Source organism: Atractosteus spatula, chromosome 1 (assembly GCF_055471065.1).
Source record: "Atractosteus spatula isolate fAtrSpa1 chromosome 1, fAtrSpa1.hap1, whole genome shotgun sequence".
NCBI classification, from domain to species: Eukaryota; Metazoa; Chordata; class Actinopteri; order Semionotiformes; family Lepisosteidae; genus Atractosteus; species Atractosteus spatula.
This window is the reverse complement of record NC_142706.1, coordinates 73,582,851-73,605,042: the sequence shown is the minus strand read 5'-3', so window position 1 is coordinate 73,605,042 and position 22,192 is coordinate 73,582,851. Positions and strand designations below refer to the sequence as shown.

Here is a 22,192-nt window from a genome sequence, read left to right as displayed (position 1 = left end):
AACAAAGTCAACCTAGTGAATTTCTTCAGAATCAAAAGAAAAACACGAAGCAGAAGACACAAGTAGAAACTATGTAGAAATGCACTGGAAAGCAAGAATAGGAAGCACTTTTTTACCCAGAGAGTTTTAGCAGTATGGAACAAACTACCCTGCCGTGTTGTTGAAGCCGATACCCTGGCGTCTTTCAAGAACCAGCTAGTTGAGATTTTTAGATCAATGGAATATTAACCATGAAATGAGCTAGACAGGCCAAATGGACTCCTACCAACCATAGTGGTGATGTATGCACATACAGAACACAAACGTTCAGGCACTAATTGAAAGCCACGTGTTCATGTAATTAAATTGTTTCTGTAAGCCCCATAGTTAAAAAACAAAACCACTCTGGAAAACGTGGATGTTAAAGAAGCCCAAATCAAAATTTCAATTAAAACATGTAGATGAAGTGTTAGCTGGAAGGTTCATTTACAATTTAATTTTCCTTTTTGCTTCAGTGATAAATACCAGTGATTTTAGGTGCCTAAAACATGCATATGTGCATTTTCATCTGCATAAAACATTCTGGGACTCCCAGACTGAACACAGTGGCAGCGTCAAAATGAAAAAAAAAAAGCACCTTAACTTTAATGCATTTCTTCCTTTCATCCACAAACCCATGTTTTGTTTTGTTTTTTTAATTTGAAGACTTCCACTTCCCCATGTATCTCCAAAGCAGGAAAGATACAGCAACGATTCCGATGGCTCGGACATAGTGGTTTCCGAGCAGATCACGGGCACTACCCCCCCAGCCTCCGGGACGGCTCCCATGAGCCCGTCCTGGAGAGGATACTGAGCTTTCTGGCTCCCGAGACTCGGAGGTTCCCCTGAGCCTGTCGGGAGATCTCTCCAGAGACGTGCGGATTTGTCCTGCATAATTGTCAGCAAAGGAGGGCTGAAAGAGATGCACTACGTTCTCCCTCACATCAGAGAGAGACCGAGAGTGCAATTCATTATTTGTTCTATATACATTTGTACTTCTATTGGTCTCTGGAAACTCATTGTAAACAGCTGGCACATGACTCTGGGGCACGTCTGTTGTTAAGTTGGGGTTTTCTTCCGCACTTCTGGTATAGTTTTGTGTTGGCCAGCTTGCTGTACTGGGTGCAGCTCTTTCCATTGGCATCCTTGCAGCAGCAGCAAAAGAAGTATTGGGCAGGGCACTCTGAACAGGAGAGGAGACAGTGTTCAAAAAGGATGAGAAGTGATTCTCTTCAGGCTCATTGTGATGAGGCTCCTGTCCAGAGGCTCCAGCAGACCGGTTACAATCAGAGCAGGAGGTATGGCTTGAGCTAATCTGAAGACGAGCAGAATCACCAGAATACAGCTCCTCTGGGATTGGAGGATGATCCACCTGGTCGTTTGCAGCGTGAAGAACCTGTGCGTGAGCAAATGAATGCAGTGTCCCAGGTTTACTGAGGAACTCGCCATCGTATGGGTTGGCCGAAGCCCCAGTGCTTGATGGGAAGAGGGGAATGGTAGTGGCATCGATGGCAGCTGGTCTTGTCTTCACTTGAGGTGTCTGCTGACTTGTGATGCCCTGGGCTAATTGACTGTTTGTCCCCGCCTTAAAGACAAGAGACTCAGGATTAGACATATGCATGGATAATCATTTCAATTTATAACACATTATCAATCATGAAGCAACGCTGTCAAAACACTGATGCTCACATTTTGTGTAACAGTTATCTGACTAATCTAAAATTACATCTCCAGAAAGCTCAAAGAATCGCCTTATTGTGATTTACGATACAAACATACAGTAATATAAATTCTGGTGGCTTGTTCTGTTGTTCGTCAAATGTTCTTCCAAATCAGTAAAGTAAGGGCTTCTTGAAAAAAACATTTTGTTAAAAAAGTGCTCTTAAACACATGAGGCCAGTGCAGGCCTACCTTTTTATAGGAAAAGTATCAGAACATGCTTTTAGGAACTTAACGAGACAAGTCCACTCTGAGTGGGCTTTTAAAACAGAAGCTGAAAGCACTTCAATCGTTTATTAAAAGGTGAAATTTGTAGGCTATGGGTTTCAGAAGCTTTAGAACCCTGGCTGTCACACAGGGAAGGGACAGGGGGAAAGGACAGTCTCCATTCTTCTTTGCTATGTGTGTTCTGCTGTGGGAAAAGACATGGGCTGAACTAGGACGAAGTGGCACCTCTTTAATACACATGCATATATAGAGTACTGGAGAAATTTCAAGTGTTTTAATTTCAATTTAAAGTATTTTGATTCTTTAAAGAGAATATGAAAGGGTATTAGCACACGGGTGAAGGTCATGTATGCACACAAGGCAGCAACAGAGCTGTTATCAATGACCACTGTTTAAATGGGGGAGGAACTAATTAAAGAAGGAGTCTCTTGGCGAGAACATGGTTAGATCAATCCTCTGTTAGGACCAGTTATTGGGGGAAATGAAAGTCAGTGGCAGAAGGATAGGTGCTCGCTAGTCAACATAGCCGTTTAAGAACACTCTTTTCATCCTGGTTAGTATTTACGGTACCGGTTTGCTCCTTGGAAAGGAAGCACAGTTCACTCTCCCAAGGAACACTGCTCAGTTAGGAGGGTTGGGATGTTCCCAGAGCTTTATAAGGAACTGTCCGTTCCTGGAAAATAAGTAATAAGGGAAACCAAGTACAGTGGGGAGAGTTGAAGGCAATGGAAAACCTGGCTGCTACTGGTTATTGAGAAGGTGGTTATTGAGAAGCATCCCTGGCCAAACAGGATGAGTCAGGCAAGTTAAGGTCACGACAGGTTAAATAAGAATGAAGTAGAGAGGAGACCAGGGCAGATGTTCATCTCCCCTGAAAGGGGACAGTTGCATTTGGTAGAATCCAAGAAGAGGTTTGTGTGTTGAGGGTGGAAGACCCCCCTGGGCTCGTTATAAAAGATGTGACTTCTAGGGATTCTTGTGGGGTGTACATCTGCTGGTTAAAAGGCTGGAGGTCACCAGGGAACCCTGCATCGCACACGTTTGCTGGTTTTAAGAGAGCCGGTAGACAAGGACCAGTCCAGAAGGACAGAGCCGAGTTAAGGGACAACTCCTGTAAGACAGCCTGGGGAAAGTAACACCAGTCTCACCGCAGGTACCGAGACACTTCCTCATGAGGAGAAATACGGATAGCAATAACGCCAGGAGGGATATATGGAGAGAAAACAAAGGTTATACTGAGAGAGAAATGAATCTTCCTCAGCAACCAGTGAAGTTCAGGGCATCACTGAAGGCTGAAAGTCCGTTCCTGAAGGCAACGTGGCTCTACGCCATTGTGTTGGGAGATTTTGGGTTACGGCAGTGGTTCCCAGTCCTGGTCTGGGTGACCCACACTTCACTGGATTTCATCCCATCCCACCTTCATTCGATCACTGAAGCCTTACTTGACCAAAGAAGTTGCTGCAAGTTAATATTTACATTTTATTTCTAGTCACATATTTGGGATTTTATTTCACTTTAACAGTTAAAGCTGCAACATTTTTAAGACCCGGGAAGAAACAGTCCAAATCGTTCTTATTATTAAATCAATGAAGGGTCTGACTGTGTATCCAAGGGCTCGGCAACAACACAAGCCAACAGCCGTGTGGGTCACCAGGACAAGGATTGGGAACCACTGGGTTACAGTCTCCTGAACAAAGTTTCCCCACCTTTCATTGTTGTCTAGCACTTATGATCATCACGTTGTGGAAAGCTTGTCAGGAATGAGGAAAAAATAAATGATGCAAAGTACAGATGAATCCTAAAGGAAAACCTGCTTGAGATGCTCAAGAATCTAAAACTGGGTCAAAATGTCACATTTCTCCAAGGCAAAGACCTGACACACAAGGACATAGCCATTTTTCGGTAAGGGGTGAATACTCCTGCACGGCACTGTGTAAATATTCATGACACTAACACAGCGATTTTAAAATAACTGTCTTGCAGCAATACTCCTTCATGGCACTGTGTAAATATTAATTACACTAACACAGCGATTTTAAAATAACTGTCTTGCAGCAATACTCCTTCATGGCACTGTGTAAATATTCATGACACTAACACAGCAATTTTAAAATAACTGTCTTGCAGTAATACCCGCAATATGTCTCAACTGGCATGGTGAATGTCTTTAGTCTCACTGTATGATCAATAAAGAAAACTACACATCCCAGAGGACACCTCTGTCTCAATGAATCAGGAAAGACGACAAAGATCAGATTCAATACAATTAGTGCAGCTGAAACTATGCAGGAAAATGGTGAAAAGAACAACAAATGAGTGAAACCTACCACCTTTCCTCTGTCAGTGACATTCTTCGCAGGAGTGACCATCTCGTGTGCTGCAGCAGCCGGAGAGGCAGTTTCTTGAATGGAGGACTTCACTGCTGACTGATCCCGACAGACAGGGGGCGCCACCGAGCCAGGGGGAGCAGCAGCAGGGGGCAGGGGGAGGTCCGAGGGGAGGGGCATGTGGGTCTCAGCTGTGGAAACCAGTGACTGGACAGGGAGAGGGGGAGAGGCGACTGAAGGGTGGACCTCTTGTTGGGGTGCCGATGAGCTCTGGGGGGGCGAGAGAGCGGCTGCTGGAGCAGGTGGAGGGGCGTGGCGAGGAGGCGTCGCGCCGCTGACAGGAGTTTCAGCAGGGGGCGCCGCTGGGAACGGACCAGGGTTTCCAGTGGGCGCCTCAGGAGGCGGACTGGGGTGCTGGGGAGGAGGGGGGGGGCTCCCAGCTGCAGCAGCGGGCGGATGTGGCTTACGAGGAGCTATACAGTACAGGGGAGGAGATACCGTTACACTTCCAGGCAGAAATGGGAGAAATTAAATTAATTAAATAATTAAGACTAAAATGTTTGTTGATCGGGTAATTAACTGCTATAACAATATTTTAATCCCAAAATACTTTGCAAAAGACAAAGCCGCAAAGCAACTGCATTCTTCTAGATGTAAAGTAATTTGTTAAAAACCTTAAATGCTTTTGAATTATTTTTTGACTGCATACCTGCCCCTGTTTCCATCTATCTGTATGTCCGTCTCTGTGCGTTTCTGTGTCCACCTCTGTGGGTCTTTATCTCTGTGTGTGTCTTACCCTGGTGCTTCAGATTTTCACATTTGCTTTTTTTTCTTTTCATAACAGTTCTAAAAATAAAGTCGGGGGCTTAAGCATTTTCAAATTATTTAGTCCTAGAATGATTTTTTTTTAATTTGACCAATTCGGTAAAATGTGCCACTGCCTTATTTCAATGCATTTATTAACTGAAGCCCATTGTTAAAGGATGCCTTACTGGTTATTGCTTGAATGAAAAAATAATAACAATAATTAATAATTGCTTACACTTATACAGCGCTTTTCTGGACGCTCCACTCAAAGAGCTTTACAGGTAATGGGGACTCCCCTCCAGCCATAGTGTGCCAGAACGCTCACCACACACCAGCTCTCAGTGGGGAGGAGAGCAGAGTAATGAAGCCAGTTCATAGATGGGGATTATTAGGAGGCCATGAGTGGTAAGGGCCAATGGGAAACTTGGCCAGGACGCCAAATATTTTTCATCTCTTCTGCACTTCCAGCCAGTAGAGGCTATCAGAGCAAGTTCTAGGTTCTTAATTTTTTCAAACTATGAATGCCAGCACTACCTGTTAAGCAAGCAATTATGCAGTTGAGGCAGCTGTAATTATTGATGTACAGATGCAGCCATTCAAAATGCGCGGGCGATACCGCATTATTTTCCGGTACGCTGTACGCAGTCTACCGCGAGTTACCGGTAAATACCGCTAGCAAAATAATAGTATCCGGAATTTCCACAAGGTGGAGCTAATAAAGCTCAACCTCTCATGTTTGAGCTGTAGCCATCAAAGTCTTTAACGAAGATATTACTAATAGTATTAATAATAAATGACCTTGGACAAGCTGTAAACTCAAAGTATTGCCCTGGTGCACATTCTTTTTTTCATTGACCGTCTTTGTAAAAGTAACACCACAGCATTTCGCAATCACGCATTTTTTTCCAATCATGCAAAGTACAGTAATTTTTGAGAATCGATTCACCATGCCTTTCACATGCTCATAAAAGAGATTGATTTAGGAACATAAACATATTACCGTATGAAAACTGTACTGTATACAGTATGGATATGTATATTTAATGTCTTAACTGTGCCCGTTTAAGTATTGAATATTTATATGGAATTTTACCACTGAAGGGAAATCTTAGTGCCTGAGCATAAAAAGAATAGGAGCATACTGCAACGCGTGTGAAGGCCATAAACGATATTAATTTTGGAACATAAACATACAGTATATGGCTGGTCTCGGTACTTTAAAGAAAACATACACGAAACATGGTTTCATTATGACCAGAATCGGTCTTGAGATATTTTTAACTTGATTTACAGTATTTGAGAGGTATGTCTTGACACCGATACTACGTAAATACTGCTCACGTACTGTAGTTTATATTATGCATTTCATACGGTCAAATTACTTTTGAGCAACTGATAAGAAGCGCGAAACGGTATGCCCAGGGCGTTTTAGTTTCGTTTTGTGCGGGGACTGCTTTAACTATATCGCCGTGGATTGATTAGAGATATCAAGTACATACAAGTCATTTTTTAAATGTTGTAGTTCGTCTTGTAAAAATGTTACGAGAACATCATCTGTCAACAATTACACAGGTTCTGTTTCCATATTGCGGATTTTGGTTACGTAATATTATTTTCTAATTTCATGTTGTGAATATATGATTTGGGCAAACAGAGCCGCAAAGAAATACATTATGGGTTGTTGTTTTTTTTTTGCAGTTTTATCTAGAACAAGCGATGCTTAAACCTTTGTCTGATTCTTGTGAAACTATCCACACGACAGTTACCTACAGTAGGAGTTGACTTCAGTGATGTCACTGATGGGATGTTTCTAAAAATCCATCCTCTGTAAAACGTCTTCTCTAGTTGTCCTGCATATGTATTCGCTAATGAAGCTGTGTGTTCTGAGCCTGGATCTCTACATTTCTGTATAAACCAGCTTAGAGGGCTAAAGACAGCTTGTGTTTAAATTGAGTGTAAGGTAATTTATGCTTCTAAAGTCATGGTCAGCATTTGTTATTGTACTGTGCTGTAAACTTGTTCTGTGCCTAATTACATTATTTTATAGCGTTATCAAATCTGTACATTGTCTGTCAATAATGTTTCTGTGCTTTTTCAGCCCTCTGCATGTGACCGCGCTGGTGGCGCTGTGGGTTAGTTTCCTGACTCCCATGTCACATGGTCTGTGATTGAATCCCACGTAACTATGACTTTATTTTTTAACAAACATTTCTTTGAAAAAATGAAACGTTTCCCTTGGTCAGAGATTAAATAAAACCTCACTCGCACCAAACAAATTTATATTTCTAAATATCACAACATGATCGAATTTAAGTCTTTTTAATAACAATGAATAGTCACCTATGCGTTACAAAATAAACATTTATATTGATTTGAATCGCGTTTTGATTTAAATCGTAAACGCGTGTTTAAATATATGTGTTAAAAGGCGATATACTGTATAAAAGTGCTGATTCTTATGGAATGTGTTCCACCGGGGATTCAAAAAATTTATTTTTTTTAATCGCGTATCTAAGGAAAATTGCAGTATAACTTTGTTCATGCACAAACAGTGGCATGTTACATTATAATTTGGGTGTCTCCTCTTGCCAGAAAGCTCTAAATTGCATTTTGAGTGCGGTTTTTGACTTTTTCTAAATTGCAACCCATAAATAAAGCTGATACAGTTTAGACTTACTGTATTCTAAACTGTATTACAACAGCACATTGGACAATGCAACGTAAATTGCAAAAATGCACTTGGAATCTGTCCAAGCCCTACTACGAAAATTATTTAAACTGCGACACTTATCATTCATCTTTAAATAAACTTTATTTTATATAGCGTTTTAAGCGAATAGGTAATTCGATTGCTCATAAACTTAATCGCTTTTTCTACATAAACACAGCGTGATTGCTCTCTGAAAATGCTTTTCCTTTATATTTAGGCTCAGATTTCAACTATAGATCGTATTATTATAAACTTTCTTGGAAAAATGTCTTTTATGTAAACCATGTTTGCTATTAATTCATTTAGGGCTAAAATACGTTCATTGTCTTCCAATCGAGTCGAGTTGACATTGGAAGCTTGCCACGCCCGGACTGTTACACCAACGCATTAGCATGTTAAAGCGATTTCACTGAGGAGCCTAGCTACTAGTTAACACTGTACTTCCTACTTTGAAAATACCTGTGAAACCGGTTTAATTCGTCACAGCCAGCACTCCGGCAGAGAGGGGGTTGTACTCGTTAATGTCCGATGACATACAAGTGGAAAGATTACAGATTTTAATCGTCTTTTTTCTGAACCAGGGAAAATCTGATCATGTTTCTCTATAACAATAATAAAAAACTTTATTTTACATATCACCTTTAAAAGTGGCATCTCAAAACAATACAGTAGATGTAAACCACAGATTACAAGGTAAATACCCAGACAAACGCAAACGCGTTTTTAATAAAATGCTTTCATTCATTCAACAGAGAGAGAGCGTAAAACCTGGGTGTAACAGCTGTTCCTTTTTCTGATCACTCTCTGAGATACATGGGAATCCAGGCTTTTTTTATCATTTTTTTTTCTTTTCCCTATACCAGATCTTATGGAACCACTTCAGAAGGGTGTCAGCCAGTCAGATTCCAGGAATCGGTACTTTAAAGGAAAAATACACACCGGTATTCCATTTCTCCCTAAACATTTTAAGCATCGAAGTATTTAACTAACATGTGAAATAGCGTGTGAAAAAGTGGTAGTTTTAAGCTTTTCTGCTAATATAATATGGAATCGCGTATCTAAAGAATTTAATAACGATATGATTATATTCGTGTACTGCGACAGGGCTGTGTAGGGCTGTTTCGCCTCTCTCTTCATGCGACTGTACCGGGAAGAGGATTTCTTTCTATTCGAAACGTGTATTTTAAAAGTTTAAGAAGTAAAAACCTTACAGCGTACACAGATTTCTAAACTGATCAGGATCGTTATCTTTGTCTTATGCATAATAATGTTCACCGCTCTGTCCAGCAAATTAATAATAAACTTTATTTTATATAGCGTTTTAAACGAATAAGTAATTAGATTGCTCATAAACCTAATCACTTGCCTTTTCTTTTTATTTAGGCTCAGATTTCAACTATAGATCGTATTATTAATAATCATAATAACAACCAACCAACAAAAATAACCATATAAACATAATACCAACCAAAAACATAAATAACAACCACAATACAAAATCAAATATATCAAACCATTATACTCTAGCAAATTCCTCCAATTATCATAATCCCGCCCCTTATGCAAAACCAAACCCTCCTCCCATCCCAGTTTATCCTCTTTATCATAAACAAAATCCACCTCGATTTTCAACATAAAGCATTACACAAAATCAATACCTCAACACTCCATACTCAACAACGATAATTCACAAACAGCCAGAACATGTAACTCCACATTCCCAAACATACCTCATTTCCATAGCCCCGCCCCTTATGCAAAACCAACATCCCTCCCCTGTTCTCTCTCTCCCCTGGCGTTTGTAATCGTTTTTATTTTCAAATAAATTTTAGCAAAGTCATGTATTTTAAAAATCTTAAGATTTTTATATTTATGTCTTTATTTAGTGGTTTCATTACTGACAAAGGCTAAACTTTCATGGAAAAATGTCTTTTATGTAAACCATGTTTGCTATTAATTCATTCAGGGCTACAGTATGTTCATTGTCTACAAATGAAAGAAGGGTTCCTTTCGCCGTAGTCGGGTTGACATTAGAAGCTTGCCACGCTGTTACACCAACGTATTAGCATGTTAAAGCGATTTCATTGAGGAGCCTAGCCTTTCTTAACTAGCACTGTACTTACTGGGTTTTTGAGGGGGGGGAGGTGTCTTTCGCTGTGAAACCAGTTCAGAAAAAAGACGATTAAATTTAATAAATGATTAAGGGTATTTACCTTGTAATCTGTGGTTTACATCTACTGTATTGTTTTGAGATGCCACTTTTAAAGGTGATATGTAAAATAAAGTTTTTTATTATTGTTATAGAGAAACATGATCAGATTTTCCCTGGTTCAGAAAAAAGACGATTAAAATCTGTAATCTTTGCACTTGTACAGTATGTCATCGGAAAATACAATCAGTTTCTGCTTTGTGTAAGGATGGTTTCAAAAAGTAATCTAAGTGGTGAGAAAGCTGTGTTCCTCAAAGCGCTTTACAGGATAAAAACAATAACAACAATAGTGGCTGGGCAAACGATTTTTTTAATAGAAATACAAAATGAGATACTGTATAATGATGTGCATGAACAAAGTTACAAGTAATAGGTTTATTCCATGCTGAAAAAAAGAAGAAAGAGAACACAACGTTTCGGCCGTGGAGCCTTCTTCAGGTGTGACCACACCTGAAGAAGGCTCCACGGCCGAAACGTTGTGTTCTCTTTCTTCTTTTTTTCAGCATGGAATAAACCTATTACTTGTTCCTTTGCAGCCTACGCATGCTGACGCAGCTACCCACCTGAACTACATGAACAAAGTTATACTGCTATTTTCCTTAGATACGCGATTAAAAAAAATAAATTTTTTGAATCCCCAGCGGAACACATTCCATAAGAATCAGCGCTTTTATATATCACCTTTAAACACATATATTTAAACAAGCGTTTACGATTTAAATCAAAACGCGATTCAAAACAATATAAATGTTTATTTTGTAACGCATAGGTGACTATTCATTGTTATTAAAAAGACTTAAATCCGATCATGTTGTGATATTTAGAAATATAAATTTGTTTGGTGCAAGTGAGGTTTTATTTAATCTCTGACCAAGGGAAACGTTTCATTTTTTCAAAGAAATGTTTGTTAAAAAATAAAGTCATAGTTCCATGGGATTTGATCACAGACCGTGTGACATGGGAGTCAGGAACCTAACCCACAGCACCACCGGCAAGGTCACATGCAGAATGCTGAAAAAGCACTACAGAAACATTATCGACAGACAATGTACAGCGTGTACTATTCTTGTGTTGTGGTACATGAATATAATTATATCGTTATTAATTTCGTTAGATACGCGATTCCATATTATATTCCCTTTTAATCAAATTCTAAAAGTATGCTTGTTGACTCGGGTATCTTTTTAATTAAAGACTTTGATGCTTAAAATGTTTAGGGAGAAATGGAATACTGGTGTGTATTTTTTCTTTAAAGTACCAAGACCAGCCATATACTGTATGTTTATGTTCCAAAATTAATATCGTTTATGGCCTTCACACGCGTTACAGTATGCTCCTATTCTTTTTATGCTCAGCTACTAAGATTTCCCTTCAGTGGTAAAATTCAATATCTACAACGGGCACAGCAAAGACGTTTACTGTAAGTCTTTCTACAACAGACCAACGGACCACGAGTGCCCCTGTGGGTCAACCAATCACGTACCGCGGTACCGAGCGTCATCTTGCATCACAATGCACGACGCCACCTGCGGTACGTGTCTGTAACGCGCACTTTGAATGGCTGCATCTGTATATTACTTATACTATACTTACAGTACTTACTGTATCGAGCTAGAAGGGACTCATATTTGTCTTTCAGCCCCTGAGCAAGGATGCTTTGCTCGGTTCCCTCTAGTGCATGAATTAAAATGGGTGGCCAATTCTCCCGTCGTCTGAGGCAGTCCAGTAAATGCTGCATGGCGATGCGATCGCCTGAGCTATCTTTTTTGGCCACAATTTCTTCCTTAAAATAAACAAAAGTAGGCATTACTTGGGCTTTTGGATTATACAGTATATTGTATTGGATTAGATATGAATGACCAAAGAGCAAAAGAGCCAATGACCAGTTCCATGGAAGTTAAACTTATCAGAACAAGGTGCTGAAATTGCCGAAAGTGAAATGTAATTGTCATACACTGTAAATACAGTATTTAAAATGATTTTTATGCAAACGCGAAAACATTTTCATGTTAAATACTTTTTAAAACGTAAATTTGTTTTATAGCTTTATGTTTATGTTCTGTTTTTTGTTGGTTGATAAACATTTCTGCCAAAATTGTTATTCTGGACTTTCTGCTGGTTACAGCTCAATTACAGAGGCCCTGGTCAGTTCATGCAAAGCAATGATGGTGTTTTTTAGCCTCATATAATTAAACCTTGATCTTTTATGTTGATTTTGTAAACTGCAGTAAGTCTTCACTGTGAGGAAAAACGCTCTGCAGCCATGAAATGAATATTAAGTAATTAATGATTAATGAATCAACAGATAATTAAATGAAACGAATGGTAACTTAGTTTTTTTTAAATATATACTATATACAATTGAAAACTTACCTTATCTGACTCAGTAAGGCAGTAAAGAAAAGGCAGGATCTCCATCGGCTTGACTTTAGACACAATCGGCTCCATGTTGAGCCGAAGGTACTCTTTGTACAATTTGTCATTTACAAATGTCATCTTGAGTTACCTAAAATAACACAGCCTGAAAGAAAATACGAAAGATTGCTTAGTAACAGTAAATCATTCTGATAACCAATCGAACACAACTTTTCCCATAAATAAAACTCTACAATCAATAAACTTTATTTTGCGAAGTGGCTTTCACAGTCCATCATTTCAAGGCAGTGTACAATAAAACCATCAAACAAAATAATAAATATTATTATTATTATTAATAATAATAATAATAATTCCTTACACTTATATAGCTCTTTTCTGGACACCCCAAAAACGCAAAAAGGCGTTTATAGGTAATGGGGACTCCCCTCCACCACCACCTCTGTGCAGCCCCACCTGATATTGCGACAGCAGCCCATACTGCGCTCACAGTACACTCACCACACAGCAGCTCTCAGTGGGGAGGAGAGCAGTGTGATGAAGCCAGTTCATAGATGGGGATTGTTAGAAGACCCACTGGGAAATTTGGCCAGATTGCCAGGGTTACACCACTACTCTTTTCAAGAAATACCCTGGGATTTTTAACAACCACAGAGAGTCAGGACCTCGGTTTTATGTCTCATCTGAAGGACTGTGCCTTTTTACAGCACAGTGTCCTCCTCACTATACTGGGGCATTAGGACCCACATAGACTGCAGGGTGAGCACCCCCTACTGGCCACACTAACACCTCTTCCAGCAGCAACCTTAGTTTTTCCCAGGAGGTCTCGCGTCCAGGTACTGGCCAGGCTCACACCTGCTGGGCTTCAGTGGGTTGGCAGTTGTGAGTTGCTAGGTGACAATAGAGATAGGTGTCGACAATTTAAAACAGTAAATTAAAACCTAGAGGATAAAAGTGAGCCTGAAGATGGGATTTGAAAGTGGAGACTGACTTGCGAGATCTAACTGGTCTACCAGTGCCCGGAGCCTCGTGGGGGGAACTGGAAGAGTGCAGACAGTGTGCAGCTGTGGAGGGGGTTCAGCTCACTGCTGCAGTCAGGAGCCAAACTGTTCAAGACCTTAAAGGTGAGCAGCGGGATTGGGAATCTTATTCTGAGATCCACAGTGCAAGGAAATTAAAGCAGGTGATATAAATACTCATGCATTTGAATTTAAATTAAAATGTGAGCAACTGAACAAGCTGCAACTTGTTAAAAACCATGTGTGGAAACACCAACAAGATCTGCATTATTATAACCCAGCCAGCAAAAGACGAAAGCATGCATTCATTTTTCAGCATCAGACTGGGAAAGATAGTACGGATGCACAAAATATTACAAGACTTGTATTATTTTTATAAAACGATTTGTATTTATATTTATAAAACTGCACAAAATCAACTTGGACAACAGTCCAAATATAGGTTTCAAAAAGCAAACCACGATTCCTCACCTGAGTATCTGGATTGACACCAAAATCTGACTCAAAGTTAACATGTAGATATATTAAAATTAACTGGTCTACTGTACCAAGACCAGAGCCCAGTAAGACACCAAATATGACCAACTATGCAGAGAAGGAACAAACACATCTTTTATAGTTACGATTTAAATAACCACAAAGCAGATCTGACAATACCAAAAATCCTCTCTAATCTATGATCAACAGAGTGAAAGGCAGAATTCAAGTCCAACAGGACAAGAATGGATAAAAATAGTCATTTGTCATCAGTCATTAGCAAATAATTAGTAACCCTAACTAGTCTGAACCCTCATTACAAAGGCTCTCATGTTAGGTTTTATATCAGCTGATAACTGAAGGGCAGGCTAGACTATCTTTTTTAACAGTGGAGTAACAGATGCAAATTTTTAAGCTGTTAAGGGAACAATTATAGACCTTAATAATTCATTGATAATACCTGTAACTTTGCGAAAAAGATTATTGCAAAATTTGAATACAGCAGGATAGCGGAAATTCAACATACCAGGACAGAAATGCCAGTGATTTACAGTACCACCGAGACAACAGTTGTTTGTCTGAAAAGTGGTAGTTAATATGTCAGCTTAGTTTTTCCTGGAGTTTTTAAAAGTGTGCACTTCAAAAAATCTCAGTTCTGCATACTGATTACGTTTAATCATAAACATTTGGATAATTTTAGATTACAATTAAGGAAATGAGAGCACTCTAAATTATTTCCTCAACTGACCTTCCTATACTGATGTGCAGCCCTGGAGCGGGTTTCTTTACCTGGACAAAATCATAGGACCAGCAACACCTGACTGGGCCAAGACGTTACTTACACAGTTAAGGAAAAGAAGGATAAATCATTTCTATTAAAAGTAATTTGATCAGCTTGTTGAAGCCCAAGGAGCTCTGCAAGTGGAAGGGGTCTCACTCGATTGCCCACGGAAGTGCAGAATTCCCTGAGGCGTAGCACAGCTGCCATTTCGCAGCAGTAGATCACTAACAGCCTGCTGCAGTGAGGACATGTTGACCTACCGGGGAAAAGCAGGTACCCCAGGGCTGACGACAAAGGCTGGGTCATAAATTCAGCCCAGATATTTGGGTTAGCAATAGTGCTCTTTTTAGTAACATGGGTATTCAGGATCCTACTTTAAAAGCGCAACCCACAGACAGAACCTCCAACAGCAGTATCCACTATCACCCCACTTAAGGATTGGTCCGAATGTCCGGGGGGACCTGCCTACTGGCCCACTTTCTTTATCATGCTTCTAGAGTGACTTGGGTACCTCTGCCAAAATACTGAGAAGAAACAGCCTTACTGTGTTTTCAAATGATCAGGCCGTAGGCTTTTGATCTCTGTGCTTCCCCGTGTTTCTATCGGTTTCTGAGCAGAACTTGTCTATTCACGTTAACACTCAGTCATTTTATGTCAAGCAGGTTTTGTAACGCTTTTGTAGTCTAAAGGACCAAATACCGCATGATACAGACTCGTGTTATTTCCCTGCCTCACTGCAAGTGGGGCAGAATGGCAGGGATACACTTCTCTTGGAGCACGGAAGTAATAAAATGGATTTCTTCCATCGTTGAGGTATTTTATATGCAAAATGTTTTGTAAGTTTAAGTAAATACTCTTGGTCTCGCACGTAACCGCTACATTCTTGCAATTGTATTATACGGGGGGGGGGAAATCCCCACCAAAAATATTTTGAGCAGGAAACGGGACTTCAAAAGAGCCACATACAGAAAAAGGTCATGCACAAAATTTGCTGTGACTAAACTTGCTTGATTGCCTGCTCTGTGTGCACAGATACATGTTTTAAAGCGTTCGACTCATGAGTACCCGAATGGGCGTTTATCATTTTGTACCTAGTGAAACGAAGCTAAAAAACAATAATTTCTCACCCTCTTGTTGTCCGTAAACCGCTTCCTTCTCGCGTTTTAAGCACAAATCCCACCCATGAATCTTACTGGCTGGAGGGTGTACTGCTTCTGCAGCGTCGGCCCTACAGTGGAAGAGCGTCTTGTACGTCAAAATACATCATGCCGCACGCAAAAAATAGAAACTGCTGTAAGACGAAACTAGGTGTTCGTCTGTAGCCTAACTTTTTTATGGCCGCAGTGGGAGGGCGGTGTTAACTTTAATGGCTGTTAAAAAAAAAACAGTGACCTTCGGTTATTATTTGTTATACTATTGACTTGTATTTACGGTTCGTGTGTGCCGCATTAAACACTTTTTGCGCTACCGTAAAATATCTTATTTGCAAGTTCCAAAAAATGATAGATAGCATTAAAACGCACTGTGGACTCAGACTATAAGGGAATAACTTGTGCCTGTCGGCTGCTGAAGACTAGCCTGTTTTTGTGACAATTCAGAAACCACAGAGGTCATAATAATAATAATTACATTTTTTGCTATCAAAATAGACCTTATTTCCAAACCGACATCTCACGATAGAAAACATTCTCCCAATCAGTAAACATTCTAACCAGGTATGAACTTCACATGCACTAAAAACTTTCCGGACGGCGGTGATTGTCCATTATCTATCTGTGCAAGTGGATGATGGGGCTGGATTTGCACACTTAAAGAGTCCCTCCAAGCCCCACCACTTGCTTGTATCCATTAGTCCCTGTACAGGGCCCAGAGTCCTCTGCAGCGCCCCCTCGCCGTGGGGAAACCCCATTTGGCGACGTCGCGCTTCTCCTGAGGTCTGCCAGGATCCTCTCCTGCAGCTCCCTCGCTCCCCAGTCTGCGCTGTGCCGGATGAGAGTGCTCCTCGCGTCCCACAGTCCTTGCTTTGTCAGGGACAGCAGCAGCCACATCAGGAACTGCGTCCCCTTGTCCAATCCGGTGAGTGCCAGCCCCAGCAGGATGTACTGGGAACTGAGCACCGCTCCTGCTCCCAGGAGTTGCATGATGTTGTCCATTCTGCCCCACACCGCCTTGGCGAAGGGGCAGCTCCAGAACACGTGCTCCTGAGTCTCCTCGACGAAACACGTGTCCCGGGGGCAGTGCGGGTTCCTGGTGAGCGAGTGTCTGTAGAAGACCTCTCTGGTCACCAGCCTCTTGTGTACGGCCATGCAGTTGTGGTCCTTCAGCTTGTTGTCCAATCCCAAGACTTGTCTGGGAACCCGCAGCCTTTCGGCGGCGACCAGCTGTCCCCTCACCTCCTTGTACAGGGCTCTGTGGTTGGTGCAGAGCTCTGGCTGTCTTGTGGCCTCGTATCTCATATCTCATAGTTTTTTTTAGGACACAACCAATAAATAATTCTATTGGAATTCAATTTATAGCTTAAAATGTAATTATAAAAATTGATGTTGATGGATAAAATAATGTTTAAACTTTTAGTAGTTTATATTCAGATATTTCAAGAGATACCCAGTACATAATAATAATAATAATAATTATAATAATAATAATAGAGATATAATGCTTTATAAGACAAGTAAATCATCTATATCTTTTTAAGATGGCAGATGATAATTTCTAGCAGCTTTCTGAATATTTGTCCCACAATAGACACTTTTTGGGGAAAAAAAATCTTTGATGTGATGTGCTATCATGTGAACTCTTGCTCTTAAGATGGGAAGAGATTGCATTTGGTATTGCATGTAATTAGATGGTAATTCTTTTATTTGCTCTGTCCTCTTGCTAAGATGTATTATATCAGGAAAATAAAGTATATGCTCTGTAGAGGGGGTGTAATATCTTGTCTGTTAATCAAACATAATCAGCAATTATGAACAACCATTTGTTTTGCCGAGGTTGTGAATATTATAATGCCTCTGAAGTCACATCCAAACTTCCTATAAGATTAAAAAAAACATGGAAATTCAGGCGGGCACCAATTTGTGTCCAGGATACTCTAATGTAACAAATCCTGCCCCAGAAAGCGCCTCTTCTCCCGTTTTGAGCCACTGCGCACCAAAAGGTCTCTGTACGTCTCTATAGTGTCACCATCGCTACTGTAGACTGGGGCGCCAGTGAGCACCCCCTGCTGGCCACACTAACACCTCTTCCAGCAGCAGCCTTAGCTTTCCCAGCTACTGACCAGGCTCACACTTGCTGAGCTTCAGTGGGCTGCCAGTGAAACACCTGCTGCAATTTCATATGTGGATACTTACAGCATGATCCTCAAGAGACTGACATGATACAACATTTATTCATTCAGATATTTATTTTTTAATTTTCAAATACACCGGCTTTGTTCTTTTGACATAAACAATACATAATCAAAATAAAACTTTTATTTAAAACCCTTTTTAGTGCAAATAATACAGAACAACTGCATGAGTTAAAAGAATGGAACAGGGAATGATCATACTGTACAAAGAGACCTATGCAATAAACAAATGTAAAGTGCAGAATTTTTTTTAAACCGAGTATAAGTGGACACAATTGCCACGTTTTTTTTTAATTAGCGATTTGCGTTTAATAATAGATACACCGCTATACCGTCACTTAATGTACTACAATGATAATTAAAGTACTAATGCATTGGCTTTATGTTAAGTTAAATAATATGAATCAACTAAAACAACAGTAATCACAATCTTATAATTATCAATTAATTAAATCAACTTGAATCCATCCACTGGGCCTGTCATTCCCCACACCACAGACACAGACCGGGAGCGTTGGTTACAACACGCAACCAGACCGCACTGAGACGCGGAGGCTGGGTAGAGGGTACTTGGGCAGGGGGCAGAGGGCAGAGGGTAGAGGGCAGAAGGCAGAGGGCAGAGGTCAGGGGGAGGCTCACTCCCCAGCCAGCCTCGTCACTATCCTGGCCTTTTGCACTGTGGATTTGAAAGCTGCGCTTAACCGACCTCCAGCTCGGATGCATCCCGCTCTGCTCTGTGCTCTTCCGTCGAAGACAACGTCAGCCAGACTGAATGGCAAGAAAGCGACTTCGCGAATGTAAGATCCACAGAAGTCAGGACCCAACAGCGCTGCGTGAGAATGGATGACACGCAGTGACGTAAAGAGGTGAAGGTCATACCAGGTCACCCTGCAGAGTGGACCGAGAGCTTGTGACCCTCCTCTCAGAAGACACTGACACCTCACAAGCGTGACCCCCGATAGTGCTGGTCCCCATGGATACAGCCGGGCAAAACGGGGCTCAGTCAAAGTTTAACAGCAGAGTCTAAAAGGCCTCTGTGCTATTCAGAACTGAGTTATTGTGAAGTAAATGGATTCAGAAGAATAGAAACACAACACCATCGAGTCAACTAAACATCACCAAGAATAAAAAGTCTAAAAAGATCTTTAATCTCAAATTTTGTTTAATCTCAAAGTTTGTTAAAAGTTTATAAATAATATATGTACATTTTTTATATTTCAGTATCTTTCAGAGGAGGGTATGTTTATTTTATGAAAATCTGTAGCAAAAAATAATTTAACTGGTATGTTCTGTACACCAGTGTAAATGATAAATTGATTAGAAGGATTTTGTTTTATTAAAGTTCCACAAGTCACTGTTATTCAGAGAAAATAAACAACTCCATTTTATATTTACAACAGATTCTACTTGCCAAGTTGTGCAGATTCATCATAAAATCAGTATTCAGAATTGTGTGAAGTAATTTACTGGATTTGCACAGGAATAAAAAAATATGCTGAGCAACCCAAATTATATTAATTTAAGAGTGTCCTATGCTGAACCATACAGTAGTCACCCAGAGAAACGCACAACTTGTGTTGCAGGATTATTTCTCAATTTTGTTTGTCTATTAAATCCTGTTGATCCAGTCAATGTGATGAACCACCTGCACAGTCTGCAATCTCTGACCCATCATATCCAGAAAGTGAAAACTCGGAGAGCGTTTGAACTGGTGCGTAGCTTCGCTTTTCCTCTGAAATTCTGAAAAAAAAACAGGTGTGATCCTTCTTCAAAAAAATCTGTTTTGTGTTGTAAGTTACAGTCTGTAAGAAGGCCAAGTGTTCAGTTACAGATTCCAGTGTTTTGATCACATGGTCATTGTTCCATTCACCTGTTCTTGTGACAGTGATGTGCTTCATTGGACAGTGATGAAGCACATCACTGTCCAAAGGGTGGAGGCAGTGTGGAACGTGTTGAAGCCAATCCCTACTCCTTTCAAGAAAAAGCTGAATGAGGTCCAATTACCAATTAAAGTGGGCTAACTGGGCTGAATGGCCTCCTCTTTTTTGAAACCATTTCATATGTTCTTATGGTCATTAGAGAGCTATTTCAAATTAACATTAGTAAGACATAGATGTGGCCTACAAAGGTCAACAGCACAACAGAATATTCTCTATGGCTCTATAAATCAGACCGTGCAGACCGTGCAGTAGCTACAAGGGTCTTTCACAATTTGATTTTTGTCCCCATATCCCAGTGCTACAAACAAATAGCCTCTGGTACTTTTCTCAAATTAAAATGCCTGAAAATTCACAGATTTAGCAGTCTGAAAGCTAGTTTAAATGCTACAATTTGCAATCATCTCTTCCAATTGAGCAGTACCCTCTTGTTTCAGGTTCCCCCTGTGTTGTTATTTTCTTATTCAAAATACCACTACTTTCTCATGAATCCCCACACTACCAGGGTAGACAGAGCAGCAACCCCCGCTGCTTGAACATAGTAGTTTCCGAGCAGGTCACGGGCACTATGACCCCAGTCTCCCAGGTGGCTTTCGTGAGCCTGTGTCTGAGGGAATACCGACTTCTCTAGCTCCTGAGACTCTGAGGTGCCCCTGAGAGATTCTGGAGATCTCTCCAGAGACGTGTGGGAGATGTGTCCCGCATAATTGTCGCCAAAGGTGACTTGAGAGAGATGCACTTCATTCTCCCTGACATCAGAGACAGGCGAACGTTCCTCCAGGTCATTATCCAGCCATAATGCATTTTCACTCCCGTTCTTCCATGGAACCTCAGGTTCCTGAGGCATACAAAGAGGTGGAACTCCACCCTGGAAGACTTGCGGATTTATGGTGAGGTTCTTATCCTCAAAGGACGAGAAGTGATTCTCTTCAGGCTCGTTGTGAGGAGGCTCCTTAATGGAGACATTTCCAGGGGCACCAGCAGACTGGTTACAATCAGAGCAGGAGATGTGGCCTGAACTCCTCTCGAGATGATGAGAATGAACAGAAAAGGGCTCCTCTGGGATTGGAGGATGATCCACCTGGTCGTTTGCAGCGTGAAGAACCTGTGCATGAACAAACGAATGCAGTGTCCCAGGTTTACTGAGGAACTCGCCATCGTGTGGGTTGGCCGAAGCCCCAGTGCTTGATGGGAAGAGGGGAATGGTAGTGGCATCGATGGCAGCTGGTCTTGTCTTCACTTGAGGGGTCACCAGACCTGGGGTGCCCTGGGTCAGGTTTGTATGGAGTTCGTACATCTCGGCCTTAAAGAGTTGCGACACAGGATTAGACACAACAAATTCAATTATTAGCTTACAAGTCAGTTCAACAATAATATCATAATGAATGCCGACAGCAGAATGCACATACTAAAACTCACATTTTGTGAAATAATTATTTTTGTGTTTAACCCTAAAATTGTGTCACGGAAAACACTCACTAAATTTAAAGTGTGGACTTACTGTGAGGTGTGTTGGATGATACAAAACAGCTGTGTGGTGGAAAGGTACTTTATAAAATATCATTACAGCTACTTGCGTCAGGGTTTGACACTAACACAGACAAGCACCTGCTCTCTAGGCATGTTATCAAATGGGGGAGCAGATCTTAACAGGTTAAAAGCAAACATATCTTGATAAACTCTGAAGCAAGAATGGCAACTTCTGACTTTCAGTCCTCGAATGACAGTGCTAAGCAAATTACATCACACCAGGGCAAGAACCCACATAAACCCTCATCAGGAAGAGTCAGGACACGAAAGGCACAGTAATGACAGCAGCTTTGATGTGGATGATGATTTGCAACTACAGGAAACGTCCTACAGCTAAGTGGTTGCTGGTTCAAATACAGGCTGTGCCTACTCACGAGCTGTTGCCAGGAGGTGTTCCACGACTGGCTCAGAGCTGATTGCTGAATTAGTGTGCAGTCTGGTAGGGTGTCTTTAACGTGCTGCTCAACATGGATCCTGACTCAGGACGAGCACCTTTAGGAAGGGCTGTTTCGCGTATCGGTTCCCTGCTGCCTGTGTGGACTCAACTGCCCATGTCAAAAGGAGTCGAGGATTTGACAGGACATAATATGTCAAGGAGAACACATTTGTGTTGTCTTAATCTCTCACTGAGCCTGCCTTCATTTAATGAAAGTTGAAACTTGGTCATGTTAGTGACCACTTAATATTATCAATATAAAAATGCCA

At 40.9% G+C, this 22,192-nt stretch overlaps 2 protein-coding genes across 6 annotated transcripts in view; both read right to left on the bottom strand.

The window, feature by feature from the left end:
- Positions 1-482: 482 nt before the first annotated feature.
- LOC148841992 (uncharacterized) lies at positions 483-15,878 on the bottom strand. 2 transcript variants are annotated; one of them, XM_088919007.1, is made up of 5 exons: positions 15,799-15,878; positions 12,392-12,539; positions 11,612-11,801; positions 4,293-4,765; positions 483-1,603 (listed from the first exon to the last, which is right to left on the bottom strand). In XM_088919007.1, the coding sequence occupies exons 2-5, from the start codon at positions 12,512-12,514 to the stop codon at positions 674-676; spliced, it is 1,716 nt and encodes a 571-aa protein (XP_088775133.1). In that variant the 5' UTR covers positions 12,515-12,539; positions 15,799-15,878; the 3' UTR covers positions 483-673. The 2 variants fall into 2 exon arrangements, with proteins under 2 accessions (XP_088775133.1, XP_088775140.1); XM_088919014.1 differs by having other exon boundaries at positions 11,621-11,801.
- Positions 15,879-18,055: 2,177 nt separating this feature from the next.
- LOC148841990 (mitochondrial antiviral-signaling protein-like) overlaps positions 18,056-22,192 on the bottom strand; it is a 28,121-nt gene continuing 23,984 nt past the window's right edge. For all 4 annotated transcript variants that reach the window (XM_088918924.1, XM_088918915.1, XM_088918941.1 and 1 more), the window contains one exon: positions 18,056-21,260. In XM_088918924.1, the coding sequence (XP_088775050.1) occupies positions 20,433-21,260 (828 nt within the window). In that variant the 3' untranslated portion in view covers positions 18,056-20,432. The remainder of the gene's footprint in view (positions 21,261-22,192) is intronic.

Coding starts and splice junctions, on each gene's coding strand:
- LOC148841992 (XM_088919007.1), bottom strand. CDS start 12,514: ATGACATTTGTAAATGACAAATTGTACAAAGAGTACCTTCGGCTCAAC. Junction 4,766..11,611: donor AGCTCGATACAGTAAGTACT/GTAAGTATAGTA, acceptor TGTACTGTATAG/CTCCTCGTAAGCCACATCCG. Junction 1,604..4,292: donor TCACTGACAGAGGAAAGGTG/GTAGGTTTCACT, acceptor CTTGTCTTTAAG/GCGGGGACAAACAGTCAATT.